At 46.8% G+C, this 18,019-nt stretch overlaps 1 protein-coding gene across 1 annotated transcript in view; it reads right to left on the bottom strand.

Moving 5' to 3' along the window:
* Positions 1-18,019, bottom strand: part of GRIN2D (glutamate ionotropic receptor NMDA type subunit 2D) — a 50,772-nt gene that overhangs the window by 16,652 nt on the left and 16,101 nt on the right. The window contains exons 7-9 of the mRNA XM_060173707.1: positions 15,029-15,154; positions 14,556-14,785; positions 9,871-10,031 (exon numbers count right to left, since the gene is read on the bottom strand). Coding sequence (XP_060029690.1) covers positions 9,871-10,031; positions 14,556-14,785; positions 15,029-15,154 — 517 coding nt within the window. The remainder of the gene's footprint in view (positions 1-9,870; positions 10,032-14,555; positions 14,786-15,028; positions 15,155-18,019) is intronic.

The following is an 18,019-nucleotide window of genomic DNA, read 5'->3' as shown; positions in this document are numbered from 1 at the left end:
TGTGGGATAGGACACAGAGAAATCGAGATCCCTACGCCGGCCCTTGCACTTTGCGCTACCTGCGTTTAACCTGCTGTGCTACCGCCCGACTCCCTCTCTTCTCTTTTCCTTTCTTTCTTTTTTAAAAATATTTATTTATTTATTCCCTTTTGTTGCCCTTGTTGTTTTATTGTTGTTGTTATTGATGTCGCTGTTGTTGGATAGGACAGAGAGAAATGGAGAGACAAGGGGAAGACAGAGAGGGGGAGAGACAAATAGACATCTGCAGACCTGCTTCACCGCTTGTGAAGCGACTCCCCTGCAGGTGGGGAGCCGGGGGCTTCTCTTTCCCTTTCTAACTCCCTCTTCCCCTCAGTTTCTCTCTGCCCTGTCAAGATTTAAAAAAAAAAAAAAAAAAAAAGAGGAAAAAATGGCCATGGGAGCAGAGAGCAGTAGATTCATCATGCAGGTACTGAGCCCCAGTGATAACTACAGTGGCAAAAATAAAATAAAAGGTCTCAACTAGGGTAGCACAGTTGCTAGAGAGATAGACTTGGGAGTATGAGGTGCAAAGTTCGATCCTTGGCACTGAATGTGCCAGACTGATGCTCTAGTTGCCCCCTCCCATTAATCAATAAATGAATCAGGGGTGGGCGATGATGTGCCTGATAGACCACATATGTTACCATATACGAATATCAGGGTTCAAGTCCCCACTCCCCACCTACAGGGGGAACTTCATGAGCAGTGGAGCAGTGTCACAAGTATTTCTCTTTCTCTCTGCTTGATTCTCCCTCTCTTTATTTCTGTCTTTATGTTAAAGAGAAAGAAAGAAAGAAAGAAAGAAAGAAAGAAAGAAAGAAAGAAAGAGAGAGAAGCAAGCCCAGCAGGAGTGGGGTAGTTGTGTGCAGACACTGAGCCCCAGTGATAACCCTGGTGGCAAAAAATAAGACAAGTCAAATAAATAATATTGGAGCCCAGTGGTGGCCCGCTCAGGAGAACACATACATTACCATACACAGGGACCCAGATTCAAGTCCCAGTCCCCACCCGCAGGGGGAAGCTTCATAAGCAGTGAGGCAGTGCTGTAGGTGACCTTTCTTTCTTTTTCTTTTATTTAAAAGATTTTATTTACTTATTAATGAGAAAGATAGGAGGAGAGAGAAAGAACCAGACATCACTCTGGCACATGTGCTGCTGGGGATTGAACTCAGGACCTCATGCTTCAAAGTCCAAAGCCTTATCACTGCACCACCTCCCGGACCACATTATTATTGTTTTTATTGCTGTCATTGTTGCTGGATAGGACAGAGAGAAATGGAGAGAGGAGGGGAAGACAGAGAGGAGGAGAGAAAGATAGACACCTGCAGACCTGCTTCACCGCTTGTGAAGCGACTCCCCTGTAGGTGGGGAGCCGGGGGCTCGAACTGGGATCTTTACGCCGGTCCCTGCGCTTTGCACTAAGTGCGCTTAACCCGCTGCGCTACCGCCCGACTCCCACCATCTTTTAAAAAAAATATTTATTTATTTATTCCCTTTTGTTGCCCTTTTTGTTTTGTTATTGTTGTAGTTATTAATATCGTCGTGGCTGGATAGGGCAGAGAGAAATGGAGAGAGGAGGGAAAGACAGAGAGGGGGAGAGAAAGACAGACACCTGCAGACCTGCTTCACCTCCTGTGAAGCGACTCCCCTGCAGGTGGGGAGCCAGGGGCTCAAACCGGGGTCATTACGCCACGAGAGCTTAACCGGCTGCGCTACCCACCCCCCGACTCCCACAAAGAACTTTCATGCCTGAGGCTCCAAAGTCCCAAATTTAATCCCCAGCACCACCATAAACCAGAGCTGAGCAGTGGTCTGGTCTCTCTTTATCTTTTACTCTCTCTTTTTTTTAAAGAATTCTTTTTTAAAAATTTATTAATTTATTTATTCCCTTTTGTTGCCCTTGTTGTAGTTATTTTTATTGTCATTGTTGGTGGATAGGACAAAGAGAAATGGAGAGATGAAGGGAAGACAGAGAGGGGGAGAGAAAGACAGACACCTGCAGACCTGCTTCACCGCCTGTGAAGCGACTCCCCTGCAGGTGGGGAGCCGGGGGCTTGAACCTGGATCCTTACACCGGTCCTAGTGCTTTGTGCCACGCGCTTAACCCGCTGCGCTACTGCCGGACTCCCCACTCTCTCTTTTTTTAAAGTGACTTTAAAAAAATTATCTTTATTTATTGGATAGAGACAGAGAAATTGAGAGGGAAGGGGTGACAGGGAGAGAGACAGACACCTGCAGCCCTGCTTCTCTATTCATGAAGCTCCCCCCCACCTCCTTCGGCAGGTGGGGACCAGGGGCTTGAACCTGGGTCCTTGGGCATTGTATCCTGTGCACTTAACCAGGTGCCCCTCTCTGCATCTTTCTTTAAAAGTAGACAGAAAGAAGGAAGGAGGGAAAGAAAGAAAGAGCCAGAGGGAGCAGTTGTCATGCACAGGGACTTAGCCTCAGCCAAGAACCTGGTGGCAAATAAATAAAAAGTTAAAGAGTTGAAGAGAAAGTGGTAGTGCCAGTACTTTGCCTCTAACATACCTTACGAAGAGCATAATGATAACTTCTTTGTGTTTCTCACCACTTTGGTTTGTTTGTTTCCCAGAGAGCCCTGCTCAGCTCTGGTTTATGGTAGTGCAGGGCATTGAACCTGGGACTGTGTAGCCTCAGGCATGAGAATCTCTTTACATTACCACTGTGCTATGTACCCTCGCCCTCTCACCGCTTTTCATTATTATTTATTTATTATTAGTGATTTAATATTAATTTATAAACTCACACCTATGGACATCTAATCTTTGACAAAGGTGCCCAGACTATTAAATGGGGAAAGCAGAGTCTCTTCAACAAATGGTATTGGAAACAATGGGTTGAAACATGCAGAAGAATGAAACTGAACCACTATATTTCACCAAATACAAAAGTAAATTCCAAGTGGATCAAGGACTTGGATGTCAGACCACAAACCATCAAATACTTAGAGGAAAATATTGGCAGAACTCTTTTCCGCATAAATTTTGAAGACATCTTTAATGAAACGAATCCAATTACAAAGAAGACTAAGACAAGCATAAACCTGTGGACTACATCAAATTAAAAAGCTTCTGCACAGCTAAAGAAACTACTACCCAAACCAAGAGACCCCTCACAGAATGGGAGAAGATCTTTACATGCCATACATCAGACAGGAGGCTAATAACCAGAATATAAAAGAACTTGCAAATCTCAACAAGATAACAAATAACCCCACCCAAAAATGAGGGGAGGACATGGACAGAATATTCACCACAGAAGAGATCCAAAAGGCCGAGAAACACATGAAAAAATGCTCCAAGTCTCTGATTGTCAGAGAAATGCAAATGAAAACAACGAGATACCACTTCACTCCTGTGAGAATGTCATACATCAGAAAAGGTAACAGCAGCAAATGCTGGAGAGGGTGTGGGGTCAAAGGAACCCTCCTGCACTGCTGGTGGGAATGTCAATTGGTCCAACCTCTGTGGAGAAGAGTCTGGAGAACTCTCAGAAGGCTAGAAATGGACCTAGCCTATGATCCTGCAATTCCTCTCCTGGGGATATATCCTAAGGAACCCAACACACCCATCCAAAAAGATCTGTGTACACACATGTTCTTGGCAGCACAATTTGTAATAGCCAAAACCTGGAAGCAACCCAGGTGTCCAACAACAGATGAGTGGTTGAGCAAGTTGTGATATATATATATATATATATATATATATATATATATATATATATATATATATATATATATATATATGGATACTACTCAGCTATAAAAAATGGTGACTTCAGCATTTTCAGCCGATCTTGGATGGACCTTGAAAAATTCATTGTTAAGTGAAATAAGTCAGAAACAGAAGGATGAGTATGGGATGATCTCACTCTCAGGCAGAAGTTGAAAAACAAGATCAGAAAAAAAAAAAGTAGAACCTGAACTGGAATTGGCATATCGCACCAAAGTAAAAGACTCTGGGATGGGTGGGTGGGGAGAATACAGATCCATAAAGGATGACAGAGGACCTAGTGGGGGTTGTATTGTTATATGGAAAACTGGGAAATGTTATACATGTACAAACTATTGTATTTACTGCTAAATGTAAAACATTAATTCCCCAATAAAGAAATAAAAAAGGATGGAAAACAGCAATGGCAATAATAATAACCACAATGAGGCTACAACAACAAGGGCAACAAAAAGGGGGGGGGGATGGCCTCCAGGAGTGGTAGATTCATGGTGCAGGCACTGAGCCCAGCAATAACCCTGGAGGAAAAAAAAAAAAGGATGGAAAAAAATATATATTAATTTACAAACATACATGTCAACAGAGGTATAATTCCACTGTTCCCACCACCAGAGTTCTGAATCCCTGATCCCTCCATTACAAACTATCATGGTTTTCCCAAGGTTGCAGACATGGGTTAACTATCATCTCTACAACTATCTGTCTTTATTTGTACATAATTCCCCCCCCTTTTCTATCCGCCACCACTTTCTATGGCACTAAAATGAAAGTTTCATGAAAACGGACCCACTGGCAGGGGGAACTAATAAAAAGTTTGTGCGAAAGACTTTCATGCCTGAGAGTCTGAGGTCCAGGCTCAGTCCCCAGCACCACTATCAGCCAGAGCTGAGTAGGGCTCTGGTTTAAGAAAGAAAAGAGGGAGAAAGAGAAAAAAAATGAGCAGCCAGGCACCTGAAAGAGAGCTTAACGCCTCACAGGCACGGAACAACTCTTGTTGAAAGAATGGATGCATGGGTGCCTGGATGCACAATTTATTGCTATTTTAAAATTTTGCAGCGCCAGCGCCTCACACACGCACCATTTCATCGCTCCCAGGCCAGCTTGGCAATTCAGACAGAGGGGATGGCGGGCAGCCCACCCCGAGAGCGTGCACATTAGCAGGCGTGAGGATGAAGTGGGAGCCCTGCACCTCTATGTGGGGGCACCTGAGAGGTACTTCAGCATCTCTCTTCCTCTTTCTGTCTCTCTCGCTCTCTCTCCCTGTCTCTCATCCTCTCTCAAGAGAAAAGTAAAGAGCTATCCCAATAGCCCTAAATACACAGCTTTTCTATTTGTGTGATGGGCAGGCAGAGAGTAAGAGACCACTGCAGCAAAGTTTCCTTCAGTGTAGTGGGGGCTTGGCTGGAACCTGGGTCTGGGTCGTGCGCTTGGCAAAGCAGAGCACTATCCAGGTGAGTAATCTTACCAGCTCCTGAATGGACAGCTTAAAAAAAAAATGTTTGTCCACGCTGGGGAGACAGCATAGTTACACAAAAAGCCTTTCATGAATGAACCACCAAAGGTTCCAGGTTCAATCCCCAGCTCTACCATCTGCACTATGAATCCATTGCTCCTGGAGGCCATTTTCCCCCTTTTGTTGTCCCCTTTTTTTTTTATTGTTGTTGTTGTTGTCATTGTTGGACAGGACAGAAAGAAATGGAGAGAAAAGGGGAAGACAGAGAAGGGGAGAGAAAGATAGACACCTGCAGACCTGCTTCACTGCTTGTGAAGCGACTCCCCTGCAGGTGGGGAGCTGGGGGGGGGGGGGCTCAAACCTGGATCCTTACGCCGGTCCTTGTGCTTTGTACCACTTGCACTTAACCTGCTGTGCTACCGCCCGACTCCCATCTGGGCTATATTCTAACTCTTCGGAACATGAATCTCCAAACTCAAAGAGCACCTTAGACCTTTCCCCCTCCACCCCCACCCCCCCATCGAGGAGTCCCTGGACCAAGGGGTGTGCCCAGAATTCACATCTCCCTCTGAGATTATGTTATAGGAACCTTTAGAAGACAGAGGAGAGGCTCCCCTTTAAGATATAAAAATGGAGGGGGACAGTCAATAGCTCACCTGGTTAAGTGCTCACATTACAGTGCGCAAGGACCCAGGTTCAAGCCCCCAGTCCCCACCTGCGGGGGGAAAGCTTCATGAGTGGTGAAGCAGGGTTGCAGATATCTATCTCCCCTCTCCTCTCATTTTCTGTCTTTCTCTATCCAATAATTAAATGTATATAATAAAAATGGAATTACCTTATGATCCAGCAATATCACTCTTAGGCATTTATCCAAAGGATGTGGAAACATAATTTGAAGACACATATTGGGGGTCAGGCGGTTGCACAATAGGTTAAGCCCACATGGCACGAAGCGCAAGGACTGGCATAAGGATCCTGGTTCGAGCCCTGGCTCCCCACCTGGGGGAGGTAGCTTCACAGGCAGAGAAACAGGTCTGCAGGTGTCTGTCTCTCCCCCCCGCCCGTCTCCCCTCCTCTCTCGATTTCCCTCTGTCTTATCCAACAACAACAACAACAGCAATGACAACAATAATAACGACAACAACAATGGCAACAAAATGGGAAAAATGGCCTCCAGGAGCGATGGATTCATAGTGCAGGCACCGAGCCCCAGCGATGACCCTGGAGGCAAAAAGAAAGCCACATATGCACCCCTATGTTCATAGTGGCATTATTCACAGAAGCCAAGAGTAGAAGCAGCCTAAATGCCCATCAGTAGATGATTGGCTAAAGAGGTTGTGGGATGTATATTCCATGGAATACTATTCTACAATCAAAAAAGGTGATATTGTGTCCTTTGGGACAGAATAGATGGAACTAGAGGCGATGATGCTTAGCCAAATAAGAGATGAAAGGCAGTGGTCCGGGAGGTGGCGAAGTGATAAAGCTTTGGACTCTCAAACATGAGGTCCTGAGTTCGATCCCTGGCAGCACATGTGCCAGAGTGATGTTTGGTTCTTTCTCTTCCTATCTTCCTCATTCCTCATTAATAAATAAAATCTAAAAAAAAAAAAAAAAGGGGGGGGGGAGATGAAAGACAACTACCAGGTGGTTTCATTCAGATGTGGACTCTAGAGAACTGAAACAAAAATGGAAACAAAACAAAGAAGCAAAAGAAACCTCTAAGACCTTGTAAACCACTATTAATCACAAACTTAAAAAATGGCTCGCTTGTAAAAAATTCGATGACAGAAAAACAACTCCTCACCCAGAAAGATGCGCAGCTGATTCCTTGGAATCTGTGACACCCCCTCTGCCTCATCACATTCAAGTTCACAGCACCTTCTGAATGACCTTGCTGACTTTTCCGCTGGCATATTTACTGGACATTTCTCACCTCTACACCCCGAGCTTGCTCAGGGCTGGATGTGTGGCCTGTTTGTCCCGTGTCTGGCAGAGGAGAGGAGACAGGCTAAGGAAGTGTGTGCAGGTTGAATGACTAAAGGGAGGAGGGAGCTTTGGTCCCTCAAGCATGAGGTGCTGAGTTCGCATATATTTATGGTTTTGTTTTTGTTTTTGCTAGGGTGTCAGTGCTCTGGACTGACTTTTTAAAAACAAAAATAGGGGGCTGGGGAGCCAGCATAAACGTTATGATCAAACTGATTTTCATGTCTAAGGCTCCAAGGTCCCAGGTTCAAGCCTCAGCACTACCATCAGGCAGAGTTGAACAGTGCTGTGGTTAAAAGAAAAAGAAAGGAAGAAAGGAAGAAAGAAAGAAAGAAAGAAAGAAAAGGAGAAAGAGAGGGCAGGGGTAGATAGCATAATGGTTATGCAAAACAGGTTGTCATGCCTGAGGCTCCTAACTCCAAGGTTCAGTCCCCTGCAACACCATAAACCAGAGCTAATCAGTACTCTGGCTGAAAAAAAAAAAAGAAAGAAAGAAAAAGAGAGAAAAAGAAATAAAGAAGGGATTAAATAAATAGGGGTTAAATAAATAGGGGTTAAATAAATAGGGGTTGGGTGGTGGTGTACCTGGTAAAATGTACACATTACCATGTGCAAGGACCCAGGTTCAAGCCCCCAGTCCCCACCTGCAGGGGCCAAGCTTCATAACCAGCATAATGGTTCTGCAAAATGCTTTTCATGCCTGTGGTTCAGACCTCTCAGGTTCAGTCTGCAGCCCCAGAGCAGTGCTCTGGTTAAAATAAAATAATAATGATGATGGTAATAATAATATATGTGACCACCCACAGGTAGCATTTGTATTGGAAATTTTGATTCCCTGATTCTATTGTGTTGGTTTTCACTTGTTTTGCAGGGCTGGGATCTGGCATATGCAAAAGCTCCCTGTTCCAAGGCAGCTTATCTCAAGGCAAGGTGAAGTAGTGCTGCAGGTATGTGTGTCTCTCTCTTTATATCTGCCAATTCTCTCTCGGTTTCTATAAATAAATAAATAGGCAGAGACAGAGGGAAAGACAGCACAGACCAAGCTTCCTCCAGTGTAGTGGGGCCCTGACTGGAGGATCCTGGGCTGTGCACACGGCAAAGCAGGAACCCTCTCAGGGTAGCTGTTTCCCTGGCTCTAAAGCTTTTTCTTTTTATTTATCATTATTATGTTTTTAAATCTTTTTAAAATTTGTATATTTATGTATTTATTTTCCCTTTTGTTGCCCTTCTTGTTTTTTTATTGTCGATGTAGTTATTGTTGTTGTTATTGAGGTCGTTGTTGTTGGATAGGACAGAGAGAAATGGAGAGAGGAGGGGAAGACAGAGAGGGAGAGAGAAAGACAGACACCTGCAGACCTGCTTCACCGCCTGTGAAGTGACTCCCCTGCAGGTGGGGAGCTGGGGCCTCGAACCAGGATCCTTCTGCGGATCCTTGTGCTTCACACCACATGTGCTTAACCCACTGCACTCCCGCCAGACTCCCTTAAATCTTTTTAAAAGGGACCGGGTGGTGGCGCACCTGGTTGACCGTACATATTACAGTGCACAAGGACCCGGGTTCGCGCTCCCGGTCCCCACCTGCAGAAGGAAAGCTTTGCAAGTGGTGAAGCAGGGCTGTAGGTTTCTCTCTCTCTCTCTCTCCCTCTCTATCTTCCCTACCCTTTAGATTTCTGACTGTGTCTATCCAATAAATAAAGATGATAAAAAAAATTTTTTTAACTTAAAAAAAATCTTTTAAAGAATTATTTATTTATTATTGGCTAGAGAAAGAGAGAAATCAAGAGGTGATGGAGAGGTAGAGAGGGAAAGAGACAGAGAGACACCTGCAGCCCTGCTTCACCACTCATGCAGGTGGGGACCGGGGGTCTTGAACCTGAGTCTTTGTGCGCTGTAGTGTGTGTCCTAAACCAGGTGTGCCACTGCTTGGTCCCTATTTTATTTTATTTATTTTTATTTTATCTTAATGAGAGAGAGAGAGGCCAGAGCACTGCTCAGCTCTGGTATATGGTGTTGCTGGAAACTGACCCTAAGGCCTCAGGTGTGCCAGTCCTGAGCCCCACCGCTGAACTGTCTCCCCAGCCTTAATAATGACTCATTGAGGGACCAGGCAGAGGCGCACCTGGTTAGGTACACATATCACCACGAGTAAGGGCCTGGGTTCGAGTCATTGTCCCCCCCACCTGCAGGGGAAAGCTTCACAAGTGTTGAAGCAGTGCTGCAGGTGTCTTTCTTTCTCCCTCTTTATCTCCCTCTTCTCAACTTCTCTCTGTCCTGTCAATAAAATAGAAAAGAAAAAGAAAGAAAGTGATGGCTGCCAGGAGCAGTGGGTTCCCAGTGTGGGCATCAAGCCCCAGCCATAACCCTGGAGGCAGTACAGAATAATTGTAATCACTCCCTGCGAGGACTACTAAGCGTAACTGTGGAACATATTCGGGAAGGACAGCAGCTGCCTTAGAATCCTTCCAACAGCTCGAGGAGGCGGGTCCTCGTCTTCCCCCCCATTGGACAGGGGAGGAAACCTTGGCTCAGAGGTTCGAGCGACTTGCTCAAGGTCACCCAGCCAAGAAAGAGGCCAAGTCAGGATTCCACAGCCCGCATCAGGGCTCGAACCCCTTGCCCTCTGGGAGCACCCCCACCGCGGCCCGAGTCTGCGCTGACCCTGCCTTGAGCTGCGTGAGCGCCTCCTCCACGCGCGGCTGGTTGTAGCGCACCATGTAGCTGTACATGTCCGGGTAGTTGCTCCTGATATTCTTCTCGGTCGACCCGTTGGGCACCGTCCCGAACTTGAGCGGCGGGTACTGCTCCTGCGGCCGCTGGAACTGGGGGGGGGGGGGGGAGGGGGCGGGTTAGGCAACCCCTGGAGGGCGTCTGGGTGGAGGGGGCCTTCCACAAGGTTCTCTGTTCTGGGGCAGAGACCCCCCCCAACCCTGAAAGGTGGGCACCCCAGGCCAGAAAGTATAACTCAGAAAGCACTTTCCCCTGCCTGCCCACCTGCTTTCTTTTCCTCTTTTTTTTTTTTTTTTTTTGGGGGGGGGGGGTGCCAGGGCCTCTCATTTGCCACTCCCAGACCAACATGTTTGTTTGTGAGAAAAAGCAGAGCCCTGCTCAACTCTGGCTGATGGTGGTGCTGGGGGTTGAACCCTGGACCTTGGAGCCTCCAGCAGTAGACTCTTACAGAACCATTATGCTGTCTCTCCAGACCAACCAATATATGTATGTATATGTTTTTTCTTCCTTTTTCCCTTTCTTTTTTTATAGTTTTTTAAAAATATTTTATTGATTACATATGACAAAGAGTTTCACATGACACAGTGAGAGAAGAGAAAGAAGCCAGAGCACACTCTGGTACATGCAGTGCTGGGGCTTGAATCAGGAACGCCAGATATACAAGCTCAGATCTCTACCAGTTGAGCCATTTCTCCCATTGCAACACTTTGTCTTTTTAAAATTTCTTTGAGGGGGTCAGGTGGTGGTGCAGCGCGTTAAGTGCATGTGGCGCAAAGCACAAGGACCGGCTGAAGGATCCTGGTTTGAGCCCCCGGCTCCCCACCTGCAGGGGAGTCGCTTCACAGGAGATGAAGCAGGTCTGCAGGTGTCTGTCTTTCTCTCTCCCTCACTGTCTTCCCCTCCTCTCTCCATTTCTCTCTGACTTATCCAACAATGAACAACGTCAACAACAACCGTAATAACCACAACAAGGGAAACAAGTGGGGGGAAAAAAAAGAGGTGGCCTGTAGGAGCAGTGGATTCATGGTGCAGGCACTGAGCCCCAGCAATAACCCTGGAGACAAAAAAAAAAGTTTGCACCAGTTGAACACAGATTATTATCATGCACAAGGACCTGAGTTCAAGTCCCTGATCCCACATACAGGGGAAAAACTTCCTAAGTGGTGAAGCAGTGCTTCTCTTTCTCTCTCCCTCTTTATCTCTTCTCCGTTTTGTTTTTTTTTTCTGCCCTCCAGGGTTATCACTGGGGCTTGGTGCCTACACTATGAATCCACTGCTCCTGGAGGCCATTTTCCCCATTTTGTTGTCACTGCTGCTGTTATTGTGGCCTCTTTCTCTTTCTTCTTAACATTTTTCTTATCTTTATTTGTTGGCTAGAAATAGCCAGAAATTGAGAGGAAGGGAGAAAGTCAGAGAGACACATGTAGCCCTGCTTCACCACTCATAGTCATTCAGCTTTCCTCCTGTAGTGGGGACTGGCTGCACCGTCATTTCTTTTTCCTTTGTTTCAGAGAGAGAGAGAGAATGAAAAAGAGACTCAGTCTACAATACTGGAGCTTCCCCTGATGTCGTGACACTCCTCTGTGATGTTGGGGCTCGAACACAGGCAAGGAACGTGCCCTAACAGGGGAACTGTTTGCTGGCCCCTGACGTGAGCAGGGGGAATCCTAAATGTGTAATGCCTGACCGTAGCTCAATCAGAGAAGACTTAGCAACAGAAGTCAAGAAAGTTCCCAGAACCCCCTTAAGATGCCAAACTGTAATCCTTAACTTGATCAATCATGGGAGGTACTGGAGACAGGGGCTGGCTTGGCAGGGCCTGGGGACAGTTACTCTTTTTTTAAAATTTTTTATTATATTTGTTTATATTTCCCCTTTTGTTACCCTTTTTATTGTTGTTGTAGTTATTATTGATGTCATCGTAGTTATTATTGATGTCATCGTTGTTGTTGGATAGGACAGAGAGAAATGGAGAGAGGAGGGAAAGACAGAGAGGGGGAGAGAAAGACAGACACCTGCAGACCTGCTTCACCGCCTGGGAAGCGACTCCCCTGCAGGTGGGGAGCCGGGGGCTCGAACCGGGATCCTTCTGCCGGTCCTTGTGCTTCATGACACCTGCGCTTAACCCGCTCCACTACCACCCGACTCCCTGGGACAATTACTCTTAACCAATCTGTCAGCAATACTCCTTTCTTTTTTCCTTCCTTCCTTCCTTCCTTCCTTCCTTCCTTTCTTTCTTTCTTTCTTTCTTTCTTTCTTTCTTTCTTTCTTTCTTTCTTTCTTTCTTTCATCTGTGCATGCAGAGTCCAGACCTCTCACGTGTGCAATTGAACCACTCTGGGATGCTTTTTCATTCCAATAGAGACACAGAGATAAAGGGAGAAGCATCACATCACCAGAGCCTTGTCTAGTGCCATAGCACCTTCCATGTGATGCCAGGGCTCAAACCTGGGGTGAAGGCATAGCAAGGCAGAAACCCTCCCAGGTGAGCTAGCTCTGGTCCCAATTCACTATATTAGCCACAGACATAGCCAGACACCTGTCTGCTGGCTCTGTGACTGTCAAGTGTGCATAGAAGTAAAAGGAAAGCATCATAGGGGGATGGAAGACAACATAATGGTTATGCAAACAGACCCATGTCCAGGGCGCCGAAGTCGGTTGTTCAATCCCCTATACCACCATAAGCCAGAGCTGAGCAATGCTCTGCTAAAAAAGGGGGGGGGGGGCTGGGGTAGGGAGTCTGGGTGGTGGTGTTCCTGGTTGAGCACGCATTTTACAACATGCAAGGCCCCAGGTTCAAGCCCCTGGTTCCCACCTGCAGGGGGAAAGCTTTGTGAGTGGTGAAGCAGTACTGCAGGTGTCTCTCTGTCTCTCTCCCTCTCTGTCTCCCACATAGGTCTTGATGTCTGGCTGTCTCTATTCAATAAATATAGTATTTTTTTAAAAAACAAAAGTCATAAAGCCATACCTACTTTTATCACATAAGGTGTATCAAGTGCACTGGGAGGTGGTACAGAGGATAAAGCATTGGACTCTCAAGCATGAGGTCCTCAGTTTAAACTCTGGGCTCACAGGTACCAGAGTGATGCTCTGGTTCTCTCTTTCTCCTCCTTGATCTTATTAGTAAATAAACCTTTTACAAATAAGAAAGATACAATCAAACATAGTATATATTTCATTCTTTCTGTTCCATTCCATTCCATTCAAAAATAAAACCTGGGGGGCTGGGTGGTGGCGCACCTGGTTGAGCACACATGTTATAATGCACAAGGACCCAGGTTCAAGCCCCCAGTCCCCACCTGCAGGAGAAAAGCTTTGTGAGTGGTGAAGCAGGTCTGCAGGTGTCTCTCTGTCTCTCTTCCTCTCTATTTCTCTCTTCCCTGTCAATATCTAGCTGTCTCTATCAAATCAATAAAGATCATTAAAAGGGAAAGAAAGAAAAGAAAAGAAAAAAGAACCTTGGCCTGGAAGACTACACAGTGACTAGACTTGCAAGCACGGGATCCCAATTTCAATCCCCATCACCACATGAGCCAGAGTGCTGCTCTGATATCTCCTCTCTCTCACAAAACAAGCATAATAATTTGTAGTAGTTTTTGGTGTTAAAAGAAAAGCTTGTTGCAGGTCACTGATTGGTTCCTCATCTTTCTAATAGGTTAGAGAATCCTAGATTAACCATTTGAGTGTCAAAGTTTGCTCTGCAAATCACCAACCACAAAAGAAACTGTCCCAAGATGACAGAAGCACACAGATATAGAGAGAATTAGTGTTTAGACCAAAATAGAACAGTCTTAATGTTCACCAAACCTAATCGTACAAACAGGAGTTTGAAATCTGCACGCCTTAGAGAGAAGCAGAGCATTATAGCATCACACTGTGAGGTCAGGGATCAGACTTGGGAACTCATGCTTGAGAGTCCAGTGTATTTTATTTATTCTGCCACTTCCCAAACCACTCGATTCAATTATTATACTACTGTTATCACCATCATCATTATTGTCTATAAATTTCTCATGCTGTGGTGAACAATGGAATTGGTCTCCACTGCATTTGAAATTTCAAAATTTAACTCTTTGGGGAGTTCTGGTCTATATTAACCCATTTGTGGACAAAGAGAAATTGAGAGGGGAGGGGAAGATAGAGAGAAAGACACCTACAGACCTGTTTCACCACTTGTGAAGTGACCCTCTTGCAGGTGGGGAGCAGGGGGCTTGAACCAGGATCCTTGCACTTCATACTAGGTGTGCTTAACACAGTGAGCCACCACCCAGCCCTTATATTATACCGTTTGTATGACTGTTCCTAACATATTTGGGAAGGCCCTGCCCTTTCCCCCAGAATATTTAATTTTATTGTTGTGAAACCTAGCTTTTCTCCTCTAGAATTAGCCACTCTACCATTTCAGAACTTTCTTTTTCGTCAAAGCACTGCTCAGCTCTGGCTTATAGTGGTGCTGGGGATTGGATCTGGGACTTCTGGTGCCTCAGACATGAAAATCTGCTGCACTACCAATGCTCCTGTCTCCCTGCCCCTAATTTTCTAACTTTGTGGGAAGAGACCCCCATGTGGAACTCCGTGACTGCCAGCCCTAGCCACCTCCCAAGCTGGACACGCACCTTTCGGTCACTAAGCCCGGACACGGTGTCCACGTACTCCTCCTGGATCATGAAGGCAGCCAGGTTGGCGGTGTAGCTGGCCAGGAAGATGACAGCAAAGAAGGCCCACACCAGCACCATGATTTTGCTAGTGGTTCCTCGGGGGTTCTCCACGGGTACTGAGTTATTGAACACCAGGGCCCATAGCAGCCAGATAGATTTCCCAATGGTGAAGGTGGAACCGCCAGGACCTGCAGAGGGGCCAAGAAAGGGGTTGGGAAAGTGTGTGTATGTGTGTGTGTGTGGGGGGGGGGGGGAAACAGACACAATATGGACCCCTTTACTCAAGGATGAAGAGAACTACAAATCCCAGGAGTCCAAGCGGTCTACACCACCTCCAGAGTCCAGGGCTCTACCCCAAGGCCTACTGGGAAATGTAGTTCTATGTGGACTCCAGGCAGTCAAGGAAAGGTCAAGGGAGGAGGGGGACTCACGCTTGCCAGTGGCCAGGCTGCGATTGTAGCCTACGGGACTGAGGTACTCGAAGATGAAGACCGTGACGGCCACCACGGTGAGGCACATGACGAACATCATCACCCACACGGCGGGGCTGTAGGGCTCTGGGAGGACAGGGCGTGGGGTGAAGGCTCTGAGAGGCCCAGACACTGAGCAAGACACAGATCCAAATTCCACAAGCTGACCCTGAGCCAGCCCAGCACCCACAGCCCTTGGAACACAGTCGTTCTCAGATGTGAACATCTTAACCATTTATTTAACTTGCTTTTTTGCCACCAGGGTCTGTGCCTGTACTATTCTACCACTCCTCTCTCTCCTTTTAGATGGAGGGTGAGAGTGAGAGAAAGATAAGGCAAGAAAGGGAAAGAGAGGGATAAAGAGGAGAGACACCACATGCAGGTGCTTTCGTGTGGTGAGTGGGGGCTGCAACCCAGGTCCTTTGTGCATGGGAGGCACAGTGTGTACTCTACTGGGTGAGCTATCTCCTGACCCTCTCCCTCCCTCCATCTCTCTCTCTCTCTCTTTTTTTTTTAACCAGATCACTGATTAGCACTGGCTTATGGTGGTACAGGGCCTTGAACCTGAGACTTTGGAGCCTCAGGCATGAGAGTCTCTTTGCACAACCACTATTCATCTACCTCTGCCCTTCTCTCTTTTTTATTTGTTTTTTTTTTAAAGATGTTATTTATTTATTTATTTATGAGAAAGATAGGAGAGAGAGGGAAAGGATCAGACAGCACTCTGGTACATGTGCTACTGGGGATTGAACTCTGGACCTCATGCTTGAGAGTCTAGTGCCTTAGCCACTGCACCACCTCCCGGACCACCTTCTCTCTTTTTTAAAAAATATTTTACTTATTTATTGGATAGAGAAGTTGAGAGTGAAGGGGAGACATAAATTGAGAAAGGGAGGCACCTGCAGCACTGCTTCACTGTTTGTAAAGATTCTCCCCTGCAGGTGGGAACCAGGGGCTCAAACCCAGACGCTTGGGATTGTAGCATGTGTGCTCTACTGGGTCTGGGTATGCCACCAGCTGGCCTTTCTTTCTTTCCCTCTTCCACCCCTCCCTTAAAAAAAAAAAAAAGAAAGAAAGAAAACAAAAACCTTCCCTCTTAATTTCTGGCTATCTCTATCCAATAAATAAATATAATAGTTTTTTAAAAATATGTATATATTAAAAGTGAACAGAAAAGGTGGCCCAGTAGTATCACACATTTGAGAAGCCCTAGGTTCATCCTCCAGCACCACATTTTATATATATATTTATATTTTTTCATGTCTTCAAGCTCCAGTGAGGCCGCCAGAGTCCCTCCCTCTCTGTCTTTGGCTCCACGTCCCCTGTCTGGCCACGTCACACTGACTCCTCTGTCAGACACACGTGCCCCCACCCCATCTCTGCCTCTGCCAGCTGACTGACAAGAAACCCAGATCAGTGCTGGGTGATCCAACCTCTCCCGGGCCAAGTGCAAGCAGCCAGAATGTCCCTGTCACAGCAGGGTCACAACCCAACACTCTCACTGTGGCCTCTGGGGACATGCCTGTTGCCTGCTGCCTCCACCAAGCAGCTTGGCAGGGCAGAACTATGACCTTGTAACTTCCCTGCCTCTCAGCACTCCCTGCAGAGACCCGGAGGGACACTGTCTCTGACAGATGCAGAAAACAAAGCACAGAGGAGCTATCCTTTTGCCCAGCGCTTCCCCATCTCAGGAGCTTTGCTCAGACTTTAGCCATGAGAACCATGCTGGGAACCGCTGTCCTTGACCCCGTGGGCACATCTCCTGTCTTCTCTGAGATCTCAGGACAGCCCATGCAAAGCCACCAACCCCTGAGGGGCCCAGCCCCCTCACTGCATCTCAAGCCTGCCTACCCATCTCACCTCCTGCCCCTTGGCCTTTCGCATGCCACACTGGAGCCTCTATGTTTCACAAATATCCATGTACCTTCCCATCTCAGAGCCTTGTGCCTGTGTGGTTCCTTATGCCTGGAATTAATTTCCAGCCACGTAGCCGGTGCCTGCTCACCAAACCTACTCCTCTCCATGTTTCACGCTAGCTCATTGTCTCAAGAGTCCTGACCACCAACCCCTGAGGTCCTGTCTATGTACGAGTCCCTGTAAGTGTGTTTTATGTCTCCCCCACAAGGCGGAGAGTTCTCAGAGGCCCCAAGGCCTGTGTGCAGGGCAGAGTCTGGCATGCACTGGGTGCTCACTGGCAGTGACTGAGAACTTCGAGTGTGCTAGTCCCTGGCAAGCTGCCCTTCCTCATCTCACCCTTGTACAGAGGAAGGGGGCCTGATGCTCTTACAGTATAGAGGATTCTCTTGACGGAAACAGAATAAGTGGAGCACAGCATTTGCATGTAGAAGGTCCCTCCTTCTGTCCTCAGTAATGTGATGCACATCAGAGCGAGGCCCTGGTAGTTCTCTCTCTCTTTCATAAATTATTTATTTTATTTTATTTTATTTGGCAATAGTGAGAATGGACCCATGGTCTTGTGCACATGTGACATCTATAGATTGATCCCCCCCCCATTAGTAGAAGAGAGAGATAGGCGAGAGAGGGAGAAAAGGACAGAGATAGAAGAAAGAGGGAGTGACAAGACAGCACCACCCCATCCATGGCGCCTCCCCTGCTGCCATCCACGGTACTCCATGTAGGGCTGGGATTCGAACCCAGGGACTCATATATGGTTAGGTATGCACGGTAAGCAATCTCCCAGCGGCAACCACCTTCCCTTCAACACACACACCACCGCCAGGAATAAAAAAAAAAAAAAATCAGAACAGGAAATTATGGCTGTAGAACCAGGTACTGGGTCTTGAAGAGGCTGTGTGAAAAGAAGGCTCTGACTTCTGAAGCCCAAGCAGCCTTAGCTTCCTGGGGAAAATGCTTCCTCTGGAGGAATGGCCTCGTGTTACAGACTGGGAAACTGAGGCTCAAAGTGATGTCACCAGAGTCTCAGTGCTGGGA

The sequence above is a fragment of the Erinaceus europaeus genome, chromosome 2 (genome assembly GCF_950295315.1).
Source record: "Erinaceus europaeus chromosome 2, mEriEur2.1, whole genome shotgun sequence".
NCBI classification, from domain to species: Eukaryota; Metazoa; Chordata; class Mammalia; order Eulipotyphla; family Erinaceidae; genus Erinaceus; species Erinaceus europaeus.
Note: the sequence above shows the minus strand (reverse complement) of the source record. Positions and strands in the feature narration are given on the sequence as shown.